General features: G+C 55.0%; 1 protein-coding gene across 1 annotated transcript; it reads left to right on the top strand.

Annotated features, from left to right (window-relative positions):
• The first annotated feature begins 508 nt into the window (after positions 1–508).
• On the top strand, positions 509–18883 carry LOC116953371 (calcipressin-2-like). The gene is made up of 4 exons (XM_032973519.2): positions 509–999; positions 9733–9957; positions 10983–11154; positions 14972–18883. Exons 1-4 carry the CDS (start codon positions 913–915, stop codon positions 15124–15126), a joined length of 639 nt encoding a protein of 212 aa, XP_032829410.1. The 5' UTR covers positions 509–912; the 3' UTR covers positions 15127–18883.
• Positions 18884–20804: the final 1921 nt, after the last annotated feature.

Here is a 20804-nt window from a genome sequence, read left to right on the forward strand (position 1 = left end):
GCCAGGTACTCATTTGAGGCTGAGCCGATCTAGGGGAGGTTTGGTACCGGTTCATATTATAGTCACTGATATTGGCCGTTAGCGGGAATAGAGAGCTTGGGTCGCCGGGTTCGTAGCGCAGCGCGCTAACAACTGTACCACCGCTCCTCAGACTCGCACGCGCACACACAAAGACAAAGGCCACCCGTATAGCCTGAAGAAATTATTTCGGCAAGTGCTGCTAGCGAGCAGTCCCGCACGCCTCTCTGTACTTCGCTCCACCGCCCACCCATCCTGCTCCACTGCTGGATGATTGGGTGGGGGGTGGGACCCCGGGGCCACGTGGGACCCGGGGTATTGGTGGTGGGGGGAGGGGCACTGCGCTGCCGCTCGCGCTGAGAGTCGCGACGCCCTTGACTGCGCGTCGTCTCCCTCTGCCACCCCGCGGGGAGGGAGGAGAGAGGGGGGCAGGGGGAGGGAGGAGAGAGGGGGGCAGGGGGAGGGAGGAGAGAGGGGGGCAGGGGGGGGAGGAGAGGGGGGGTGGAGAGTGACGCGTGAGCGGCGAGCGGTGACGCGCGCTTTATAGCCGGGCGAGCTGAGAGCGACGCGGACAGCAGCAGGCGCGGCCCCGAGTTAGCAGAGACCCCTTGCGTCCCGGGCCCTGTCGAGCCCTCCTCCACCTCCTCTATCTGCCGGTGCGCTTTCAAACACAGACACCACCAACCACCTCCTCTATAAGCCGGCGCGCTTTCGCACGGAGCTTACACAACCTCGTCACGCACGCCGAGCGGCCGGACTCCAGCAGGATTTCGCGTGGAGCCAACCGGGAGCCGTCCCCGCCGGGCCGGCTTCATCAGCAGCAGCAGCATCGTCAAGAGCTGGTGGGCTCCTTTCCCCGGGCCGGCCCTGGCCGCGTCTCCCCGGCCCCCCGCGATGCCCGCGCGGCGCGGGGGTTGCGAGCCGAGCGCCGTTCTGATCGCGGACTTCGAGGACGCGGGACCCCTGACCGTGGACGTGCAGGTACCGGGCGAACGGTGGTGAATCAACCACCCCGCTCACATTCACCACCACCACCACGGGTCTCGTCCCGCAGTGGATTGACAGGAGGGGCTGCGCGTGTGTGCGTATATACACACACACGTGTGCGTGCGCACACACACACGTACATATACACACGTGTATCCGTACGTGTGTGTATGCACGTGTATATGTGTGAACAGTACGCGTGTGTGTATGCACGTATACGCGTGTGTGTGTCTACGGGCAACGCACGGTGCAACTGGAGACGAACGGGGAGGAGAGACGGGGAGAGAGCTGTGTGTGTGTGTGTAGAGGGGCAAAGGCGCAGCCCTGCAACGGCTCGCTCACGCCATTGATGGGGCCTCTGAAGGGGCCTCTCCACTCGCAGGCCTCTGCCCGAACAGAGGGGGTACGAGGCGGCGGTAGCAGCAGCGGGCTGGGCCGCCCACACCCACCCCACACATCGCTAATTGAACCGCTTCCCTCACCCCTCCCTCTCGCTAATTGGTATAATCATCTATCGTTATGCGTTTGTGTGGTGGTGGTGGTGGTGGGGGAGCAAAGCCCCACCCAGCACCCGACCCACCACCAGGACACGTCTGGGTGGTGTCGACCTCCTGTCCCGTGCCGAGTCTGGGGCTCGCGGGAGCGGTGGCGCAGTGCTTAGCGCGCCTGGGTTTTTTTTCCTCTCTCCCGCTCTCCCCCCCTCCACGTCATCCCTCCCGGCATCGCCACGGAGACCCCCACAGCCCACGGGGGGCAGAGAAGAGCAAGGGGGGGGGGGAGTTTTCCACTCCACAATAAACAACAGCGAGACCCCACCTCCCCATTCACCCATGTGGCCCTGCCCCCATTGCTAGGCAAGGCTTTGGGGAAGGGGGGGGGCATGCCCACACGATTCGCTCGCTGTTGTTTCCTTCCTCTTCCCAGATTACACAATACCATCATCGCCAGCACCACTATCACCAATAATAATAATACCAATACCCCGCCATTCGCCACTAAGTGACGGTCAGCACGGAGCCTGTGCCAGGCCAGGTGCACTTTGAGGCCACGTGAAGTGTCGAGGGCTCTCACCGCCTTCATAAATCCACTGCTGGTGGATGAAGGCCACCCCCAAGCCACCGCCACAGGAAGACACGGAGTGGCTCTGCCTTCAGCGGGGTCCTTAAAAAGTGTTCTCAGTAAGGGAGCGATGATGATGATGGCTGCTGTGCGTAACCCCGCGGAGTGAGGTGCGGTCTAATGGTTCCAATTTGGTAATTACGGACCCACGCCGCTAAAGCCACACCAAGGGCGACTCCTGTGAATGATGTCACAGGATCTTTGAAGCAGACGGGGCGAATCGTCGTTGTTGTTGTTGGGGTGATTCCACCACGCAGTATTAATCGGGGCGGCCGCGGGAACTGAACCGTGGACGTCTGCGACGCGCCACCGCTACAGACCGCGTCACTGTCCCATGCGCGTCTCTCGTACATTGCAGTCACCGGTCCTCCAGCCCTGGTGAGGGCAGCTGCACCATCAGCGCCCTGCTCGCTCGCTCGCTCTCACGCAGGACAACACCCTCCACCTCGTGTCGGCACGCGAACGTGACAGAGGTCGCGCTCATTACACGCAGCACAGAGAGCTCGCACACACATGAACCACGCTGCTGGTCTCGTCAAGCAGCTGTAAACCATCATCACGCCAACTCCGCTCATCCTTGCAGCAGCAGCAGCGGCAGCAGCGGCGGCTTTTGTTGGTTGGCCGTCGAACAAAGGCGGTGGTCACCGCACTTCCAGACGCGCTTCTGCGGCCGTCTGGAACGCTCTCCCTACTGATATTAGGAAACCACTGCGGCTATGCACTTTTACGTCTAAATAAAAAAAAACGAATCTCTTTAGAACTAATTTGTGTGTTCAGTCTGTTGTCATTACCCGCACCTCCGATAAGCACGGTTGGCTACGTACGGTGCGAAAGAAGTTCAACATACATACTTGCACAACACGACCAAACGAGGTCCCTGAGATCTTCGGATCTCCTTCTGCTAAGGACTCCAAGGTCAAGGCTCTGTCCCTGGGCTTGACTGGGCTTTTGGCAGTGCCGTTCCCAAGCATTGGAACGCTGTGTATTTGCTAATAAGACAATCAGAGTCGTTAGAAATGTTTAAGTCCCGTCTTAAAAAACTCAGCTCTATAAACTGTCCTCTAAACCCCCCCCCGCCCACCCCCCTAGTTCTGTCCGTTCACCCTGCAGGTTCTGTTAATTTCCTCATTTCCATACACGGGGCACACTGGGGATGTACGGGTGAAATGCGCATTATAGATGTCAATTAAATTATCGGTCCCTTAAGTGGCTTTCCAAGCCAATATTATCCCGCAGCAGCAGCAGCAGAAGCAGCAGCAGCAGCAGTCTCTGTCTAAGTGGGTAAAGCTGTGGGAGGTTTTCAACCTTCTGGGTCTCCTCAGCCACGTGGGGAGTTGTTGAAACCCACGCTGCGGCTCGCCGTGGTTATCTCTGCCACCCCCCCCACGCCCCGACGCCGCCTCTCATCAACGAGGAGGCGTCGGGTACACGATGGGCCCGAGCGGTTAGGGGCCGTCCATAAATGACGTCACGCGATTTTGGACGATTTTTGACCCCGCCCCCCCGTCACACGGCGTCACACGGTGTCACAAAAAGTCAGACCCCCCCCCCCCAAATATGACGTCATAAAGCTCTGCCCCACACCAAAAAATATATAAAACATGCTTCAAATCGCTTTAAACTATTGCCATTGTAGTGCGTATTTAATGTGGCGCTGCACTCTGATGTTGTAGGAGTAAAACATTTATTAAAAAGTCTATTTAATTAAGTAGAACGTGTTGTCTATATTTATTTAAAGTTGCGCATTTTCATGTGACGTCACATTTTTCAACCCCCCCCTCGTCACACATCGTCACAAATGTCCGACCCGCCCCCCCCCAGGTGCGTGACGTCATTTATGGACGGCCCCTTAGTCGCGTGCGGTTGTTATTTTTTTAAAATCGCCCAACGTCCTACAGCTCCCCTTTGTTGTTTCTTGTGTGCAGCAAAAAATCCAATAACAAATATGTTTTTTAAAACGCTGCTAGATTACCCGATGTCATTACTAAGGGCATTCTATCTCAGCTATGCGGCCCCGTTCAATGGAAAGAGTGCGGGTGGTATTGTTGTACGGTTGTGACGGGGTGTCTGGGTGGAGCGGTGACGCAGTGGTGATCGCATTTTACTCTGTGTGAGTCCATTGGTCTATGTGTGAGTCTATGGGTCGATGTGTGAGCCTATACGTCTCTGGATAAGTATATGGGTCTCTGTATAAGCATATGGGTCTCTATGCAAGTCTGGTTCTCTGTGTCTATGGGTCTCTGGGTGAGTGTATGGGTCTCTGTGTTAGTCTATACGTCTATGTGAGTCTTTTGGTCTCTGTGTGAGTCTATGGGTCTTTGTGTGAGGCTACGGTCCCTATGTGAGTCTTTGGGTCTTTATGCGAGTCTATGGGTCTCTGTGTGAGTCTATGGGTCCCTATGTGAGGCTATGGGCCTATGTGTGAGTCTACGGTCTCTATGTGAGGCTACGGTCTCTATGTGAGTCTTTGGGTCTTTATGCGAGTCTATGGGTCTCTATGTGAGTCTATGGGTCTCTATGTGAGTCTATGGGTATCTATGTGAGTCTATGGGTCTCTATGCGAGTCTACGGGTCTCTATGTGAGTCTATGGGTCTCTATGTGAGTCTATGGGTCTCTATGTGAGTTTACGGTCTCTATGCGAGTCTATGGGTCTCTATGTGAGTATACGGTCTCTATGTGAGTATTTGGGTCTCTATGCGAGCTTATGGGTCTCTATGTGAGTCTATGGGTCTCTGTGTTAGTCTATACGTCTATGTGAGTCTTTTGGTCTCTGTGTGAGTCTATGGGTCTTTGTGTGAGGCTACGGTCCCTATGTGAGTCTTTGGGTCTTTATGTGAGGCTTATGGGTCTCTATGCGAGCTTATGGGTCTCTATGCGAGTCTTTGGGTCTCTGCGTGAGTCTATGGGTCTCTATGTGAGTCTATGGGTCTCTATGTGAGGCTTATGGGTCTCTATGCGAGCTTATGGGTCTCTATGCGAGTCTTTGGGTCTCTGCGTGAGTCGATGAACCTCTGAGTCTGTGTAGATCTGACGCCGTGGATCGACTCGCAGATGAATGAGGGAGCTTCCCGTTCGCTCGCTCCGCGGCCCGACCTCCCACGAGTGGGGTCTCTGTGAATGGCGATAGAAATCAAACAGACGCGGCCCCGGTCTCCGTGGCAACTCAAGGAGGTGGGGAGAGACCCGGGGCCTCACGGGGCCTCACGGGGACCCCACGGGGATCCCACGGAGACCCCGTGGGAGCGGGGGGAGGGGATCGATTTCGGGGTACAGGTTATAGGGTAGGGGGTATAGGGTTAGTGGTATGGGGTAGTCTAGGGAAGGGTTATGGGGTAGGGGTTATAGAGTTAGTGGTGTGGAGTAGTAGTATAGGGAATTGTTATAGGGTAGGGGTATAGATAGGCAGGGCTTGCAAGGGGCCACGCCATGGCCTAGCGGTAGCGCGTCCGCCGCTTGTTGCAAATGTTCAAGGTTAGAATCCAGCGGCCGCCCTGATTAATGCTGCGGGTCTGCGTCAACCGTAAATGCACCGCGTGCCTCGCAGAGGACGTTAAAGATCCGGCGGCGTCCTTCGCGAGAGTAGGCCATAGCGTGCCGGCGTCATCGTTCCAACTTTGCCAAACTTGAAAGTTACACCAGACAAAATGACTCAATTGTGATGACGTATTACAGTCACATCGCAAGTTTTTCGTCCCATTACCGGCTGGCAGACCCCCGAGCGCCTGGGCAGTCGTTGGCAGCGCTGGCTCCGGCTGCCTTCCCGCTCGTCCTTGTCGGTCGCGGTTTTACCCCGCACCTCCGTTGTGAGATGCGGTTTGCGCAAACACCGCGAAATAAAATATAACACGGGGCGGTAATTTTACCGCCTCGTGGAATATCTTCCGGGTCGTTGTGTCCACTGCTGGAGCGAGTGCCACGTGCCTGGTAGAAGTACCCGCCGTAGCCCCACAGCGAGACGTATACTGGATGTGGTGTGCTGGGTGCGCAGATATTTTTTGGCGCACTGACCCAGACAGACTCGACTGAAATGTATCCCTGGGTTATGGTTACAGCCAGGGCCAGGGTTAGAATTCGGGTTCCAGTGATACAGGGTTGGAGTTAGGATTAGGGAATAGCGTTATGGATAATACTGGTAGGAACGAAGTTGTAAACTGAGTGTACCAGCCTGCAATAGATTAATGTGTCCGTCCGTCCCCTTTCAATACTTTAACGAAGTGAAATCTCGTGCTGTTGGGTGTAAAATCAGCAAGACAGCGCAGAGACTTGATATGTCTTATTGCACCCAACATTTGGAAGTCACATTATCTCATTTGCGAACTTCACTTTTGGGGATGTGGCAAATTCACACACAGCCCACAGCCGAATACCATTTGCGAGGCGAAGTTCGAAGGCACCGTGACGTTACTTTGCCAATGTTCCTACCAGCCCACCCTGCAGGGACCTGTTTTTAAGGATCATGGGTTGGTGTTTTTTCAACCGGGTTTTCCAGTTTCCTCTCACACGGTGCAACACAACACCCTCTTTAACGGGATCGGCCGAAACGCCCCAACGTGGCAGGACCCTCCTCAAAGAGGAGTCTGTGAGGACTCTGCGTGGCTTTGCTGGATGCTTCGGAATCGTCATCATCGTCGTCATCGCCGTCATTGTTCCGATCTTGCTCGGCCCCTCGCAGGGATCGATCGACCGCTCGCTCAGCAGTCGATACCGCGAACGGGAGACGGTCCCGGAGCGCACGTCAATTAGCGTCGCGCTCTCGCTAGTGACCTTGGCTCGTCCAATCACGGCGGAGCGGACGCGCGCGTGCGTCTCTGGTGGCGCCGCGGTTCGCGCGCCGCGCTAGCCGCTGCGCTGGCGCGAGCCGAGTTCGATTCCCGCTCGCCGCCGATATCGGTGACGAACATCTGCACCGGTCCTGGGTCTTCCCTAGGTCGGCTCGGGCCTTACAAATGAGCACCCGGTGAACGGTGCGTAAACGTCAGCACTGGGGAGACAAAGGCAGCCGCGCGCGGTGTTGGCCACCCCCCCCCCCACCCCCTCATATGCCGTGCTGGCCTTAATAGGTGCTCGCTAACTGCACTTTTGCCCCAACACGGGGGAAGTTTTGCCTCTTGTTGTCTTTGTGTTCGTGTCTGGCGACGCAGCGGTTATCGCACTGCGCGGCTAACCCAACGGCCTCACGATGAGTTAGATTCTGGGGCGTGGCTAATGTCGACGAAATAGAAATGAGAACTTGAAGTTGAGCAACCGCCTAGGTCGACTCAGCCTCAAATGGGTGCTTGGTTCGAGTCTCATTTGCAACAGTGACCCGGCTCACCAAAATGAGGACAAAAGCAATGGTGACGAACCGCAGTGAAGTGAAGAGACATCGTCAGATGAGAAGTGAACTAACACCGCAACTCGTGGGTGAAATCTACAGCTGCCTTGTCAATCCACTGCTGGATGAGAGTCTCCCCACGCCTGTTTGTCTTCAGCAGGGGTGGTTTGACTTCAGCGCCCTGGTCAGCACGGGTATGTGGAGTCGCCAGGAGGTTGGTGGCAAGTGAGGATCGGTTCATATTTCAGATATAATACACTTCATATTAATTATTTATCCCGGAAATCTGCGCCGTACGGCTCTTTTTCAAGGGAAACCTGCGTTAGATCTTCACTCCAAGACGTTTCTGGCCAATGTGTGAGTGGTCCGTGCACGTGGGGTGAAAGAAGAGCATTCGGAGAAAGCCCTCGCCTTGCGAGAGGGGGCAACGCTCTATCCCCGTACATGACGGAAACCGATGGCGATCAGTCCACTTGCTCTTCTGCTTTCTCCTGCCCGAGCCAGGGAAGGCAGATTGGCGATATTTGTGTGCGGTAATCCACCAACCCTCCCGGTTGCTGCTGCCTCCACAGTGCGAGATCACAGGCAGCAGCCACGTGCAGCAGCAGAAGTGTAGCCACCACCACCACCACCGCCGCCGCCGTCACCACCGCCGCCACCGCCCGGCATCGCTCGCCACTCATAGGGGGCCATGGCTGGGAATCGAACTCGGGTCGCTGGTGTTGCAGAGGAGTGCGCTCATTTCTGTGCCACCGCTCCAAACCGACCATATGCCGCCGATGAGAGGATCTCGATTGAAAAGGAACCTCTTTAGAACTGCACGGTTGGCTCCGTACGGTGCAAAAGAAGTTCAACATAAATACGTAAATGTTTGTTGAACGGTGGTTTGTCATTCATGGTTATTATAGGCGGTGCTCAGTGGTTCGTGGTGATTAGGAATGGCTAGTAATTAGTAATGTTTAGTTAGTTATGTGAACATGAGTGTGTGTGGTGAGTTATAATCAGTGGTGGTTAGTGATGATGGGAGTATAAGTGGCACTCATTGGCCAGTGGGCCCACTCAGTGATGCTCACTGCGTCTGATTCAGAATCAGAAAGGGTTTTAGAATCAGAAAGGGTTTTATTCGCCATGAAAGTTCACACAGACACGGAATTTACTTTGGCAGGATGGTGCATACATTCAACATATAGGAATCTAAAATCTTAAATAAGTGGTAAACAAGTCTTACTATAATAAGGGTTCAAAGTCTAACTAACACCAAGGGGCTAAAGTATATAAAATTGAATAAATATCGAATATAAAATAGCTATAAGATACAATCTAAAACAATTAAAAATACAAATAGGGTAACATAGTTAATATTGGCAAGGTGTCATTTTGTAGATAATATGTTATAGTCAGTGGCGGAGCCAGGATTTTGACTTTGGGGGGTGCTGACTTCAATATTCTGAGATATCCAGTGTAATGTTTCCAATGGGCGCCACAAATGTATGAAACAAATATTATTGGATTTGAACGCGGAGTTTATTAATAGATCGGAGCCGCTGATGTGGCTGATAAGTTCGATAAGTTCAAAAAGCTGCCGCTCAAGCATCCTGCAGGGCAGCACAAGGTGGCAGCCTGTAGGGCAGCACAAGGTGGCAGCCTGCAGGGCAGCACACAAGGTGGCAGCCTGCAGGGCAGCACACAAGGTGGTAGCCTGCAGGGCAGCACAAGGTGGCAGCCTGCAGGGCAGCACAAGGTGGCAGCCTGCAGCATTTTGCAGCAGCCGGATATCCGGTTATCCAGATTACCGACTTTCCCAAAATTTCAGGGGGGGCTCAGCCCCCCCCCCCCAGCCCCCCCCAGCCCCCCCTGTGGCTCAGCCCCTGGTCTGATTGTGTCTCTGGTAGGGAGCGGTAGCGTTGTGGTTATCGCGCTGCACTGCGAACCCGACGGCCCGAGTTCGATTCCTGCTCACGGCCAACACCGGTAACGATTCCTAGGCCTCTGCTAGGTCAACTCTGGCTCAAATGAGAACCTGGTGCGGTGTGTAAACATCGTCGCTGGGGATACAAAGGCGGCCGGGCGTGGTGCCGGTCACCCACCCCCTCGTGTACCGTGCCGACCTTAAGAAGTGCTCACAAACAGCACTTGACTCAACAGTCTGTTCAGGCTACACGGGGGGGGGGGGGTCTTTGGTGGCTCCACCACACCCTCAAACGCCACCCGACGTACTTAATAGGCACTCGCTTACAGCACTTGGCCCTAAAGTCTGCTCAGGGCTATAAGGGGCACCTTTGTCTTTGTGCAGGCTGAGCTCGTCGCGCTGTTCAGAGCGCAGGGAGGCCGCGTGGCGTGGCCCCGCGTGCAAGTGGAGGAGGAGGAGGAGGAGAGGGGGGCGGAGGAGGAGGAACGGGGGGCGCCCCCCCGCGTCGCGGTGCAGTTTGCGAGCCCCGAGGCGGCAGCGCGAGCACGCTCGGCGCTGCACGGGACGCGGCTCCCGGGGGGGGGCACGCTGCAAGTGCATGCGGCACACGTACGTGGAACACCGCTCCCCACCCCCATCACCCACCATCACCAACACCCACCATCACCACCATCCCCCCCCCCATCACCTACCACCACCAACACCGCACTACCACCAACACCGTCGCCCCCATCACCCATCGCCACCAACACCGCACCACCACCGCACCACCACCCCCCCATCACCAGCACCACTGCCCCCCCCCCCCCCATCACCCACCAACACCAACACCGTCGCCCCCATCACCCCAGCACCCTACCAGCACTACCACCAACACCGCACCACCACTAAAACCGCCCCCCCCATAACCCACCAACACCGCACCACCACCAATACCCCCCCACCACCAACACCCCCCCCCCCCCATCATCCACCATCACCGCACCACCATCACCACCAGCACCACTGTTCCCTGCAACACAGAACCACACAGCAACACCCCACACACACACACGTATCACCCTCATCACACACAGCCCCCCACTCTCACGTGACCCATAAACTTACACCCCCCCCCTCCACAACGCCAGGCGCTTTGGGGTGGACCCCCTTACAGCACCACACACAACACCCCCCCCCATGCTAATCCACATCACCACTCCACCCCCTCCCCCACTCCCCGGTGTATTTTGACCCCTGACCCCGATCATCCCGACCCCGGCTTAGTGGCAGCCCCCGCGGTGGTCTAGAGCTCCTGCTGTTGTTGTTTTTGTTGTTTTCTATCAATGGTCGTCGCCCACACAAGCACTGTCCAGGCTCCGTCCTGCTGGGACGAGGCGCGCCCTGGCTTGTGCGGACCTCGCCACACGTTTCATTCTTGCAGACAACGCCCAGTGTCCCTGTCCCCACCTCTCTTGCCCTCTGTCTGGCTCCCTCTCCTCCTACCCCTCTGTCCCCGTGCCCATATTCTGACCTTGGCGTCTCCTGACTCTGCTCCTCTTACCCCGTGTCCCCCGTCTCCTCAACCCTTGGGCCCCCTGGTGTCTCCTGTCCCTTAACCCCAATTGACCCCCTGTGTCTCCCCCATCCCGCAGGCCGTGATGGGGGACCCCGAGAGTCCCGGGGCATCGCTGGCCCTCCCCCAGCCAGGCCGCGTGTGGCTCATCTCCCCCCCTGGGTCCCCCCCCGCGGGGTGGCAGCCCAGGCCCGACCCCGCGCCGCTCGTCAACTACGACCTCCTGTGCGCCATCGCGCAGCTGGGACCCGGTCAGCCTTTGTCTTCCTCCTCCTCCTCTCTGCTTATTTCCTATCGCGGGAGGGCGATCGAAGGCGTGAGCCACAGACTCGCGTAGAGAAACACAGACACGCCCATTGGGTGGCGAAGAGGTCGGTAGGTTGTCGATCAACGGTGTAAGATACGGACTCACATTGAGGTTCAAGGATTCACATAGAGACCCACAGACTCACATTGAGGTTCATGGACTCGCATAGAGACCCATAGACTCACATTGAGGTTCATGGACTAACATTGAGACCCACAGACTCACATTGAGGTTCAAGGACTCACATAGAGACCCACAGACTCACATTGAGGTTCATGGACTCACATAGAGACCCATAGACTCACATAGAGACCCATAGACTCACATTGAGGTTCAAGGATTCACATAGAGACCCACAGACTCACATTGAGGTTCATGGACTCACATAGAGACCCATAGACTCACATTGAGGTTCAAGGATTCACATAGAGACCCACAGACTCACATTGAGGTTCATGGACTCACATAGAGACCCATAGACTCACATTGAGGTTCAAGGATTCACATAGAGACCCACAGACTCACATTGAGGTTCATGGACTCACATAGAGACCCATAGACTCACATTGAGGTTCAAGGACTTGCATAGAGACCCATAGACTCACATTGAGGTTCATGGACTCACATAGAGACCCATAGACTCACATTGAGGTTCAAGGACTCACATAGAGACCCACAGACTCACATTGAGGTTAATGGACTCACATAGAGACCCACAGACTCACATTGAGGTTCAAGGACTCACATAGAGACCCACAGACTCACATTGAGGTTCATGGACTCACATAGAGACCCACAGACTCACATTGAGGTTCATGGACTCACATAGAGACCCATAGACTCACATTGAGGTTCAAGGACTCGCATAGAGACCCATAGACTCACATTGAGGTTCATGGACTCACATAGAGACCCATTGACTCACATTGAGGTTCAAGGACTCACATAGAGACCCACAGACTCACATTGAGGTTAATGGACTCACATAGAGACCCACAGACTCACATTGAGGTTCAAGGACTCACATAGAGACCCACAGACTCACATTGAGGTTCATGGACTCACATAGAGACCCACAGACTCACATTGAGGTTCAAAGACTCACATAGAGACCCACAGACTCACATTGAGGTTCATGGACTCACATAGAGAACCACAGACTCACATTGAGGTTCATGGACTCACATAGAGACCCACAGATTCACATTGAGGTTCATGGACTTACATAGAGACCCACAGACTCACATTGAGGTTCATGGACTCACATAGAGACCCACAGACTCACATTGAGGTTCAAAGACTCACATAGAGACCCACAGACTCACATTGAGGTTCATGGACTTACATAGAGACCCACAGACTCACATTGAGGTTCATGGACTCACATAGAGACCCACAGACTCACATTGAGGTTCAAAGACTCACATAGAGACCCACAGACTCACATTGAGGTTCATGGACTCACATAGAAAACCACAGACTCACATTGAGGTTCATAGACTCACATAGAGACCCACAGATTCACATTGAGGTTCAAAGACTCACATAGAGACCCACAGACTCACATTGAGGTTCATGGACTCACATAGAGACCCACAGACTCACATTGAGGTTCATGGACTCACATAGAGACCCACAGACTCACATTGAGGTTCAAGGACTCACATACAGACCCACAGACTCACATTGAGGTTCAAGGACTCACATAGAGACCCATAGACTCACATTGAGGTTCAAGGACTCACATAGAGACCCACAGACTCACGTTGAGTTTCATCGACTTACATAGAGACCCACAGACTCGCATTGAGGTTCAAGGACTCGCATGGAGACCCACAGACTCACATTGAGGTTCATGGACTCACATAGAGACCCACAGACTCACATTGAGGTTAATGGACTCACATAGAGACCCACAGACTCACATTGAGGTTCAATGACTCACATAGAGACCCACAGACTCACATTGAGGTTCAAGGACTCACATAGAGACCCACAGGCTCACATTGAGTTTCATGGACTTACATAGAGTGAGTAAGTGAGGGTGAGTTTGTGGGGGTGTGTGAGGGTGAGTGTGTGAGGGTGAGTGAGGGTGAGTGTGTGTGTGTGTGAGTGAGAGTGAGTGTGTCAGAGGGTGAGTGAGTGGGTGAGTGTGTGAGCGTGTGAGGGTAAGTGAGTGGGTGAGTGTGTGAGTGAGTGTGTGAGGGTGAGTGAGTGAGTGAGTGTGTGAATGTGAGAGTGTGAGAGTGAGTGTGTGAGTGTGTGCGTGTGTGTGAGTGTGTGAGTGAGGGTAAGTGAGGGTGAGTGTATGAGGGTGAGTGTGAGTGAGTGTGTGTGAGTGTGAGAGTGTGAGAGTGTGAGAGTGTGTGAGTGTGTGAGTGAGTGTGTGTGAGTGTGTGAGTGAGGGTGAGTGTGTGTGTAAGTGAGGGTGAGTGTGTGTGTGAGGGTGAGTGTGTGAGGGTGAGTGAGGGTAAGTGAGTGAGGGTGAGTGTGTGAGTGTGTGTGAGTGAGGGTGAGCGAGTGTGAGTGTGTGAGTGAGGGCGAGTGAGGGCAAGTGTGTGAGTGCGTGGGTGAGTGTGTGTGTGAGTGTGTGAGTGAGTGTGTGAGTGAGTGTGTGAGGGTGACTGTGTGAGTGAGTGAGGGTGAGTGTGAGTGAGGGTGAGTGAGGGTGAGTGAGGGTGAGTGTGAGTGAGGGTGAGTGAGTGAGGGTGAGTGTGAGGGTGAGTGAGTGTGTGAGTGAGTGTGTGAGTGAGTGTGTGAGGGTGAGTGAGGGTGAGTGAGGGTAAGTGAGGGTAAGTGAGGGTGAGTGAGGGTAAGTGAGGGTAAGTGAGTGAGGGTGAGTGTGGGGGGTGGTAGTGTAGTGGTTAGCGCGCTGCGCTATGAACCTGGCGACCCGGGTTCGATTCCCGCTCACGGCCAACACCAGTGACGATTATCTGAACCGGTCCCCGGGCCTCTCCCCTAGGTCGACTCAGCCTCAAATGAGTACCTGGTGCGGTGTGTAAACATCGCCACTAGGGAGACAAAGGCGGCCGGGCGTGGTGCTGGCCATCCACCCCCTCGTGTACCGTTCCGGCCTTCATAGGTGCTCGCTAACAGCACTTGCCCCTACAGTCTGTTATAGGCTATATGGGGGATCTTTCTTTTGTGAGTGTGTGAGTGAGTGAGGGTGAGTGTGAGGGTGAGTGAGGGTGAGTGTGACCCTCGAGCCAGGCTCCACGTGCTTCCACCGGTGTGTGACCACTAGCCGTGGTGGTTGCTCTTTAAACAACCGCTGATTGCCCGTCCGCTAACTTCTCGTCTCGCTGTGCAGGGCTGAGCAACAAGCAGAGCTCCGACAGGAATGTCAGCGTCATGCAGAGATCCATAGACTCACTGAGACACCCAAAGACTCACTGAGGCACACCCATAGACCTACACAGACACCCATAGTCACATGGACACCCACACATTTACATAGATCCCCATAATAATAATAATAATAACTCAACACATTCAAAGTCAAGAACGCTGCGGGCTTAATAATAATATACCACAGGTGACATTTCAGGCGGTGGCCCTTATTATTCCTAGCACGTGGATAGAGAGGTGAGTCAAGCGGACGATGATGGATGTACGCATGTTGACCTTCTTTAGCACCGTCCGCAGCAGCCAATCTGAGGTGCGATAAGAGTGGGAGACCGCACTTGTTTAGGCCGTCGCACCACCACCACCGCCGCCACCACCACCACCACCCTCATCCGTCTGCACTCCCCGCGCAGGAGACAAGTACGAGCTGCACGCCGGCACGGAGCGCACGCCCAGCGTAGTGGTGCACGTGTGCGAGGGCGACGCCGAGGCCGCCGCCGCCGCCGTCGCCCCCAAGATCGAACCGACCCGCCGACCCGAGGCCGCACCGCCCGCCACGGCGCCCTGAGCAGTGCGGACCACGTGGGCGCAACGCACGCGGCACAACGCACGCGGCACAACGCACGCGGCACAACGCACGCGGCGTCACGAGACCACGTGGGCGCAAATTACACAGCACAACACATACGGCACAGCGCACAGGGCAAAGCGCACAATGCATGGAACAACACGCGGCACAACACACACGGCACAGGAGAACCCACATGGCACAACGCATGGAACAACACGCGGCACCTGCAGCATCGACATCACAAGCCATATGGCACAACGCATGCATCACACGATCACCAGCACACGTGTGTATGTATGTTGGACGTCTCTCGCGCCGTACGTAGCCAACTGTGCTCATCTTGCTGCGGCTGCGACTCGGCACCAACAGCACAAACAGCACGGCACTGGCACCGCGTTTCAAAGTGTACACGATGATAGCACTAGCAGTACACCTCCGTCTCACACACAGCTCTAACAGCACACCCCCTCTTACACACAACACTAACAGCACACCCCCTCTTACACACAGCACTAACCGCACACACCCTCTTACACACAGCACTACAACACAGGGTCACAGCACTAACAGTACATCCCCTCTTACACACAGCACAAACAGTACACCCCCTCTTACACACAGCACTAACAGCACACCTCCTCTCACACACAGCACTAACAGCACACCCTCTTACACACACAGCACAAACAGCACACCCCTCTCACACACAGCACTAACAACACACCCCCTCTTACACACAGCACAAACAGCACACACCCTCTTACACACAGCACTAACAACACACACCCTCTCACACACAGCACAAACAGTACACCACCGTCCCACGCAGCACTAACAGCACACACCCTATTACACACAGCACTAACAGCACACCTCCGTCTCACACACAGCACTAACAGCACACCCCCTCTTACACACAGCACTAACACACCCCCTCTCACACACAGCACTAACACACCCCCTCTCACACACAGCACTAACACACCCCCTCTCACACACAGCACTAACAGCACACCTCTTACACACAGCACTAACACACCCCCTCTCACACACAGCACTAACAACACACCCCCTCTTACACACAGCACTAACACACCCCCTCTTACACACAGCACTAACAGCACACCTCCTCTTACACACAGCACTAACACACCCCCTCTCACACACAGCACTAACAGCACACACCCTCTTACAGACAGCACTAACAACACACCCCCTCTTACACACAGCACTAACACACCCCCTCTCACACACAGCACTAACAGCACACCCCTCTCTCTCACACAGCACCAACAGCACACCTCTCTCATACACACAGCACCAACAGCACACCTCTCTCATACACACAGCACGACTTGCATGGGAGACACTCACAGCTCACACCGCCGCGTGTCGCTCCGGCGAGTGAGCACGCATCCTCGCCTCTTACCCAGGGCCTAATTTACCACTCATTATTATTTTTGGGGTTGCTGCCAAGGCTGGTGTAGGTGGCCCGCGGCTAGTGTACTACATGCGGTGTGACAGGTGCGGAACTATTTTCCGGGCCACCAAATTGGCAAGACCCGGCCTGAAATTAATTCCTGATCACCGTGTGACCACGTGCATGCTTGGCCCTGCCAGGGCCGGAGATCTGCCACATTTTTCCATAGATCCATCCACGTGTTTCCAGAGATCTGCCGTGTGTTTTTTGAATGACCCACGGCGTAGAGGGCATCCAAGAGTCACTGAACCCCTTGTAAGGCTCACTGCTGGTTGCGGGCGAGGCCTCGATTCCCATCGTAGCGAGTGTGTGCAAAGTTTGGCAAAGATTTGGTGAACTTTCACCCCCCCTCCCTTTCCCTCATCTCATCATATCTCGGAAGCTCAGCAGTCGTGAGCCTGGATAAGAGCTTGCACGGGCGACTACTGTGCTCAGCAGGTGGCTATTGGCAGAAATTAAGCTCTGGGGTATAAGCCCCCAGCTGCCGATTGGTTGCCCACTTACGATTGGCAGAAGGAAGTTGTGCTCTCTCTCTCGGTGGTTCTTGCTCAGTCGGCAACAGTGAGAATTGCCCGATTGCAGGGGTTTGTCTTAAAAAAATTTTGACATTTTTTTTATTTTTCGAAAAAGATGTACGGCCAGATGGGAACGGGGAGGGGGCTTTGTGACGCAGGCATCGCCCGATGTGAACTCACGCACTGGCCACAACGGAGCCCACAACGCCCTCGACACGAACCCTCCCGTGGGTCCCGCTAACCCAGACAACGCCGACGTCTCGGCACGGCGCAGCGAGAGAGGCGGTGGTGGGGGAGGGGGAGGCCGTGAGTGGGGGAGGGGGGGGCCGAACATCCGCTCGCAGGTTGTCCCGCTCGGCCGCGCGAGGCAGCAATCGCCGTGGTAACGACCCTCTCCCCCACCACCCGCTTCACCGCTCTGGGAACGCGAGGTTCCTGGGAGAAACCCGGCGGGGTTTCGCCGGCCACGCTTTTGTTTGCGCGGAGAGCGGAGAACAGCGGCGCGAGCGGGAGACCCCGCGGGCCACGCACGGCACATGGCTTCGTTGGGCGCGGCGCGCGGGAAACCACCCGGGGGTTGGCACGGTTGCCTACGTACGGTGCGAAAGAAGTTCAACGTAACGTACGTACGTGCGATGCAGGGTGCTTCAAACGAATGTTTTTGCAACAGCACCACGAGAAATGTGCTGCTGCCTCCCGAGTTCTGGAGACCACTTGGAGAAGGTTCCAGGCCACGTGATGACAACGATGGCGAACAAGTGGAGACTCCTTGACTTTTTGACGCTATTAACATTACATTTGTTATCATGTTACAGTGTATTATCCGTTCTTTTTCCATTAAAAACGATAGTCCCCATATAAGTGTTAAAAAAATTGAAGCACCCTCTATGTTTCCCGGTTGCTCAGTAGACTTGGAGGTAGGGTGGCAAATGACTCGTAGCAAGGTCCATAGCAATTAAATGTATGCGAGATGCGGTGTGCCTGGTGCGAGAAAGATTTGTTTCGGGTCGCTGACGCAGACAGACCCAGCTGAAATTAAGCCCCTGGATGAGTGACCACTTCGAAATGGCCTACAAACTGTACACACAGACACACATATATCAGTCGCTGAGAGCGTCTTTGCTGGAGACGTGTGAAAAGGAGCTTCACATCTCATCAGATTCCTCCCGCACTAATCGGGTGCTAGAGGGGGACGACAAAATGTTCCCGATGACCTGGCCACAACAACAACAACAAACAACGTTGTGTCTGATTGTAACGGCGCGCCTCGCCACTGCTGTAGCTCACAGAGGGGACAGTAGTGACTCCGGCACGCGCGCGTGTGTTCGTGTGTTAACATGTCGCTCCGGCAAGAGGCATTTAAAAGTCCTCCGTAAGCAAGAGGTTTCCCTGACCCCCCCCCCCCCACCCTGGCCTAGAACGTAGACCGTAGTAGTGTAGCACTGCCTAGCCCGGCTGTCGCGACTGTAAATACACTACTGCCTTGCTGCTGCTGCTGCTTCTGCTGCAGGGAGTACGCGTGGAAGGCAATTCCAGCTCCCGGGCCACTTAAGAGGCCCCGTCTGCTCTGTGTCGTGCGGGTGGTGGATGATGAACACGGTTGTACATACTGAGAGGAGGCGCATGTGCTCACAACCCCCCCACCCACCCCGCACCGCCCCTCGCTTGTAAATACTTTTGTAAATTGCGCGATCGCCGCGTGTGTTTGTTGCCGTGCTGCCCCGACTTCAAATAAACGTCCCCACGTGTCGCGGCCGCACTGCGCCTTCGTGTGTAATGTCACAGTGGCGTGGTCCCACGTCACAATGGCGTGTTCGACACGGCGTGCGTTATTCACCATCGTCCCCGCAAGTGGTGAGCCTGTCCTGCCCTGCCTAAGCCCACTCACGTCTCTTAACAGTTTGGATGATGTGTGCTTCTCCACTCTCCATGCGGGATTATGCACTTTTCAGTTTTGTGACTGGGGGCTGGATATATTGTCCGGATAAGTAACCCGGATAGACCTGGCTGGAATGAACGGATGGGAGAGACACGCACACACACACACATATTTGGAGACGGTGAGAGTGAGACGCACGCGGTTCAGAATCAGAATATTTATACTCGCAGAATCCGATGAGCTATTAGGCTCTTGTCTAGTAGTTTCACAGATGTCCAGCAGTTAATTCCGCTTAGCAGTGAACAAAAATGTTCCGTTTGGCCCCCTCGTTTAACAAACCGGAGTATAAGGGGCTGCGGTCGGCCTAACACTCACCCCTCACCCCCACATCCCCGCCGCGGTGCACGCACTCGCTTTATCCCACGTTCGCCTCTACGGAGGGCCAATGAACACGGCCGTCGGTGCGAGCGGGGGGGTCCACAGCCAACTGAGATTGACGGCAGGGCTGCTGCGGTCTGTCACGACGGCGCCCGGGCGTCAGGTGCGCGTACGGCTCAGCGCCAGTCGTCCCTCGCGCGTGTCTAAACATAGCCGCGATATCACACACGCCAGGTGGAGGTGGCTCAGCAGTGTACATAGTAGCCTGATTGGCGTGGGCCCCGGTGCAAATAATTCAATGGACCGACCCCCTTCATTGCCCTCTGTCCAATGTCTCTCCTCTGCATCGCCCCGGTGTCCGGGTCTCTCCGGCCCATGGGACCCTCGCCGTGCCGGCGCATGCGTGTGCGTTGGAACTTCTTTCGCACCGTACGGAGCCAACCGTGCTAGCCGGAGGTGCGGGTCGCTATCTAGCGAGGGTAGCTGTGTAGTGTGCAGGCGGTGCAATTGCACATTCAAGGAATTAAATCCCCCACCATTGTGTACCTCGACCCCCCCCCCCCCCGGTAGGACCCGCGAGCGACGCAGTTGCACCGCCTGCACACGCTCGATATTCAAACCACTGCTCAGCGGTCAGAGCACAGAGCGCCGCTGAGATCCTGGGTTTGAATCCGGACTTCGGCCACTGCCTGTGATTCAACTGGGGGACCTTCGCCTGTGCAAGGGAGTGTACAGTTAACACCGTGCTGTTATGTGGACAATCACACCGGGGGAGAGATTGGCATTAGCCGTGGCGGTGAGGTCAAATCCGCGAAGGTGGCCACTATAGATTTCCATGCGGCGACAAGCCACTGCGTTGAGCCATCATTTGTGGCTAGGTTGCTTCTGAAAGAGAGCTACACAGCTCAATGGGCTTTATCTGGTAAAATAAAACAAATATCTCATGAGTTTAGTTTTTAAGTAAGGGGGGGGGGGCGGTGAGAAATGTGACGTCACATCAAAATGCGCAACTTTTAATAAATATAGACAACACGTTCTACTTAATTAAATAGACTTTTTTTATGTTTTCTCCTACAACATCAGAGTGCAGCGCCACATTAAATACGCACTACTACAATGACAATAGTTTAAAGCGATTTGAAGCATGTTTTATATTTTTTTGGGGGGGGGCAGAGCTTTGTGACGTCATTTGACGGGGGGGGTCTGACTTTTTGTGACGTCGTGTGACGAAGGGGGGGGGGTCAAAAATCGTCCAAAATCGCGTGACGTCATTTATGGACGGCCCCTAACCCACAGTTTACTGAACCGCACGCCATCGACTGTAACCGTGGTGGTACCAATTTAAACTAAAAGCTATAAACTATTTTTGTTTATTTTAGCGACCTGGCTAACAGCGAAGTGGCTTATCATCACAGCTAAATGC

The sequence above is a fragment of the Petromyzon marinus genome, chromosome 51 (genome assembly GCF_048934315.1).
Source record: "Petromyzon marinus isolate PM22_M1 ecotype Great Lakes invasive population chromosome 51, UKy_Petmar_22M1.pri1.0, whole genome shotgun sequence".
NCBI lineage: Eukaryota > Metazoa > Chordata > Hyperoartia > Petromyzontiformes > Petromyzontidae > Petromyzon > Petromyzon marinus.

Bases quoted from the DNA above. Each gene is read 5' to 3' on its own strand.
- LOC116953371 (XM_032973519.2), top strand. From the start codon at position 913: ATGCCCGCGCGGCGCGGGGGTTGCGAGCCGAGCGCCGTTCTGATCGCG. The intron at 9,958-10,982 runs GTACGTGGAACA...CCCATCCCGCAG, and splicing joins TGCAAGTGCATGCGGCACAC to GCCGTGATGGGGGACCCCGA. The intron at 11,155-14,971 runs GTCAGCCTTTGT...CTCCCCGCGCAG, and splicing joins CATCGCGCAGCTGGGACCCG to GAGACAAGTACGAGCTGCAC.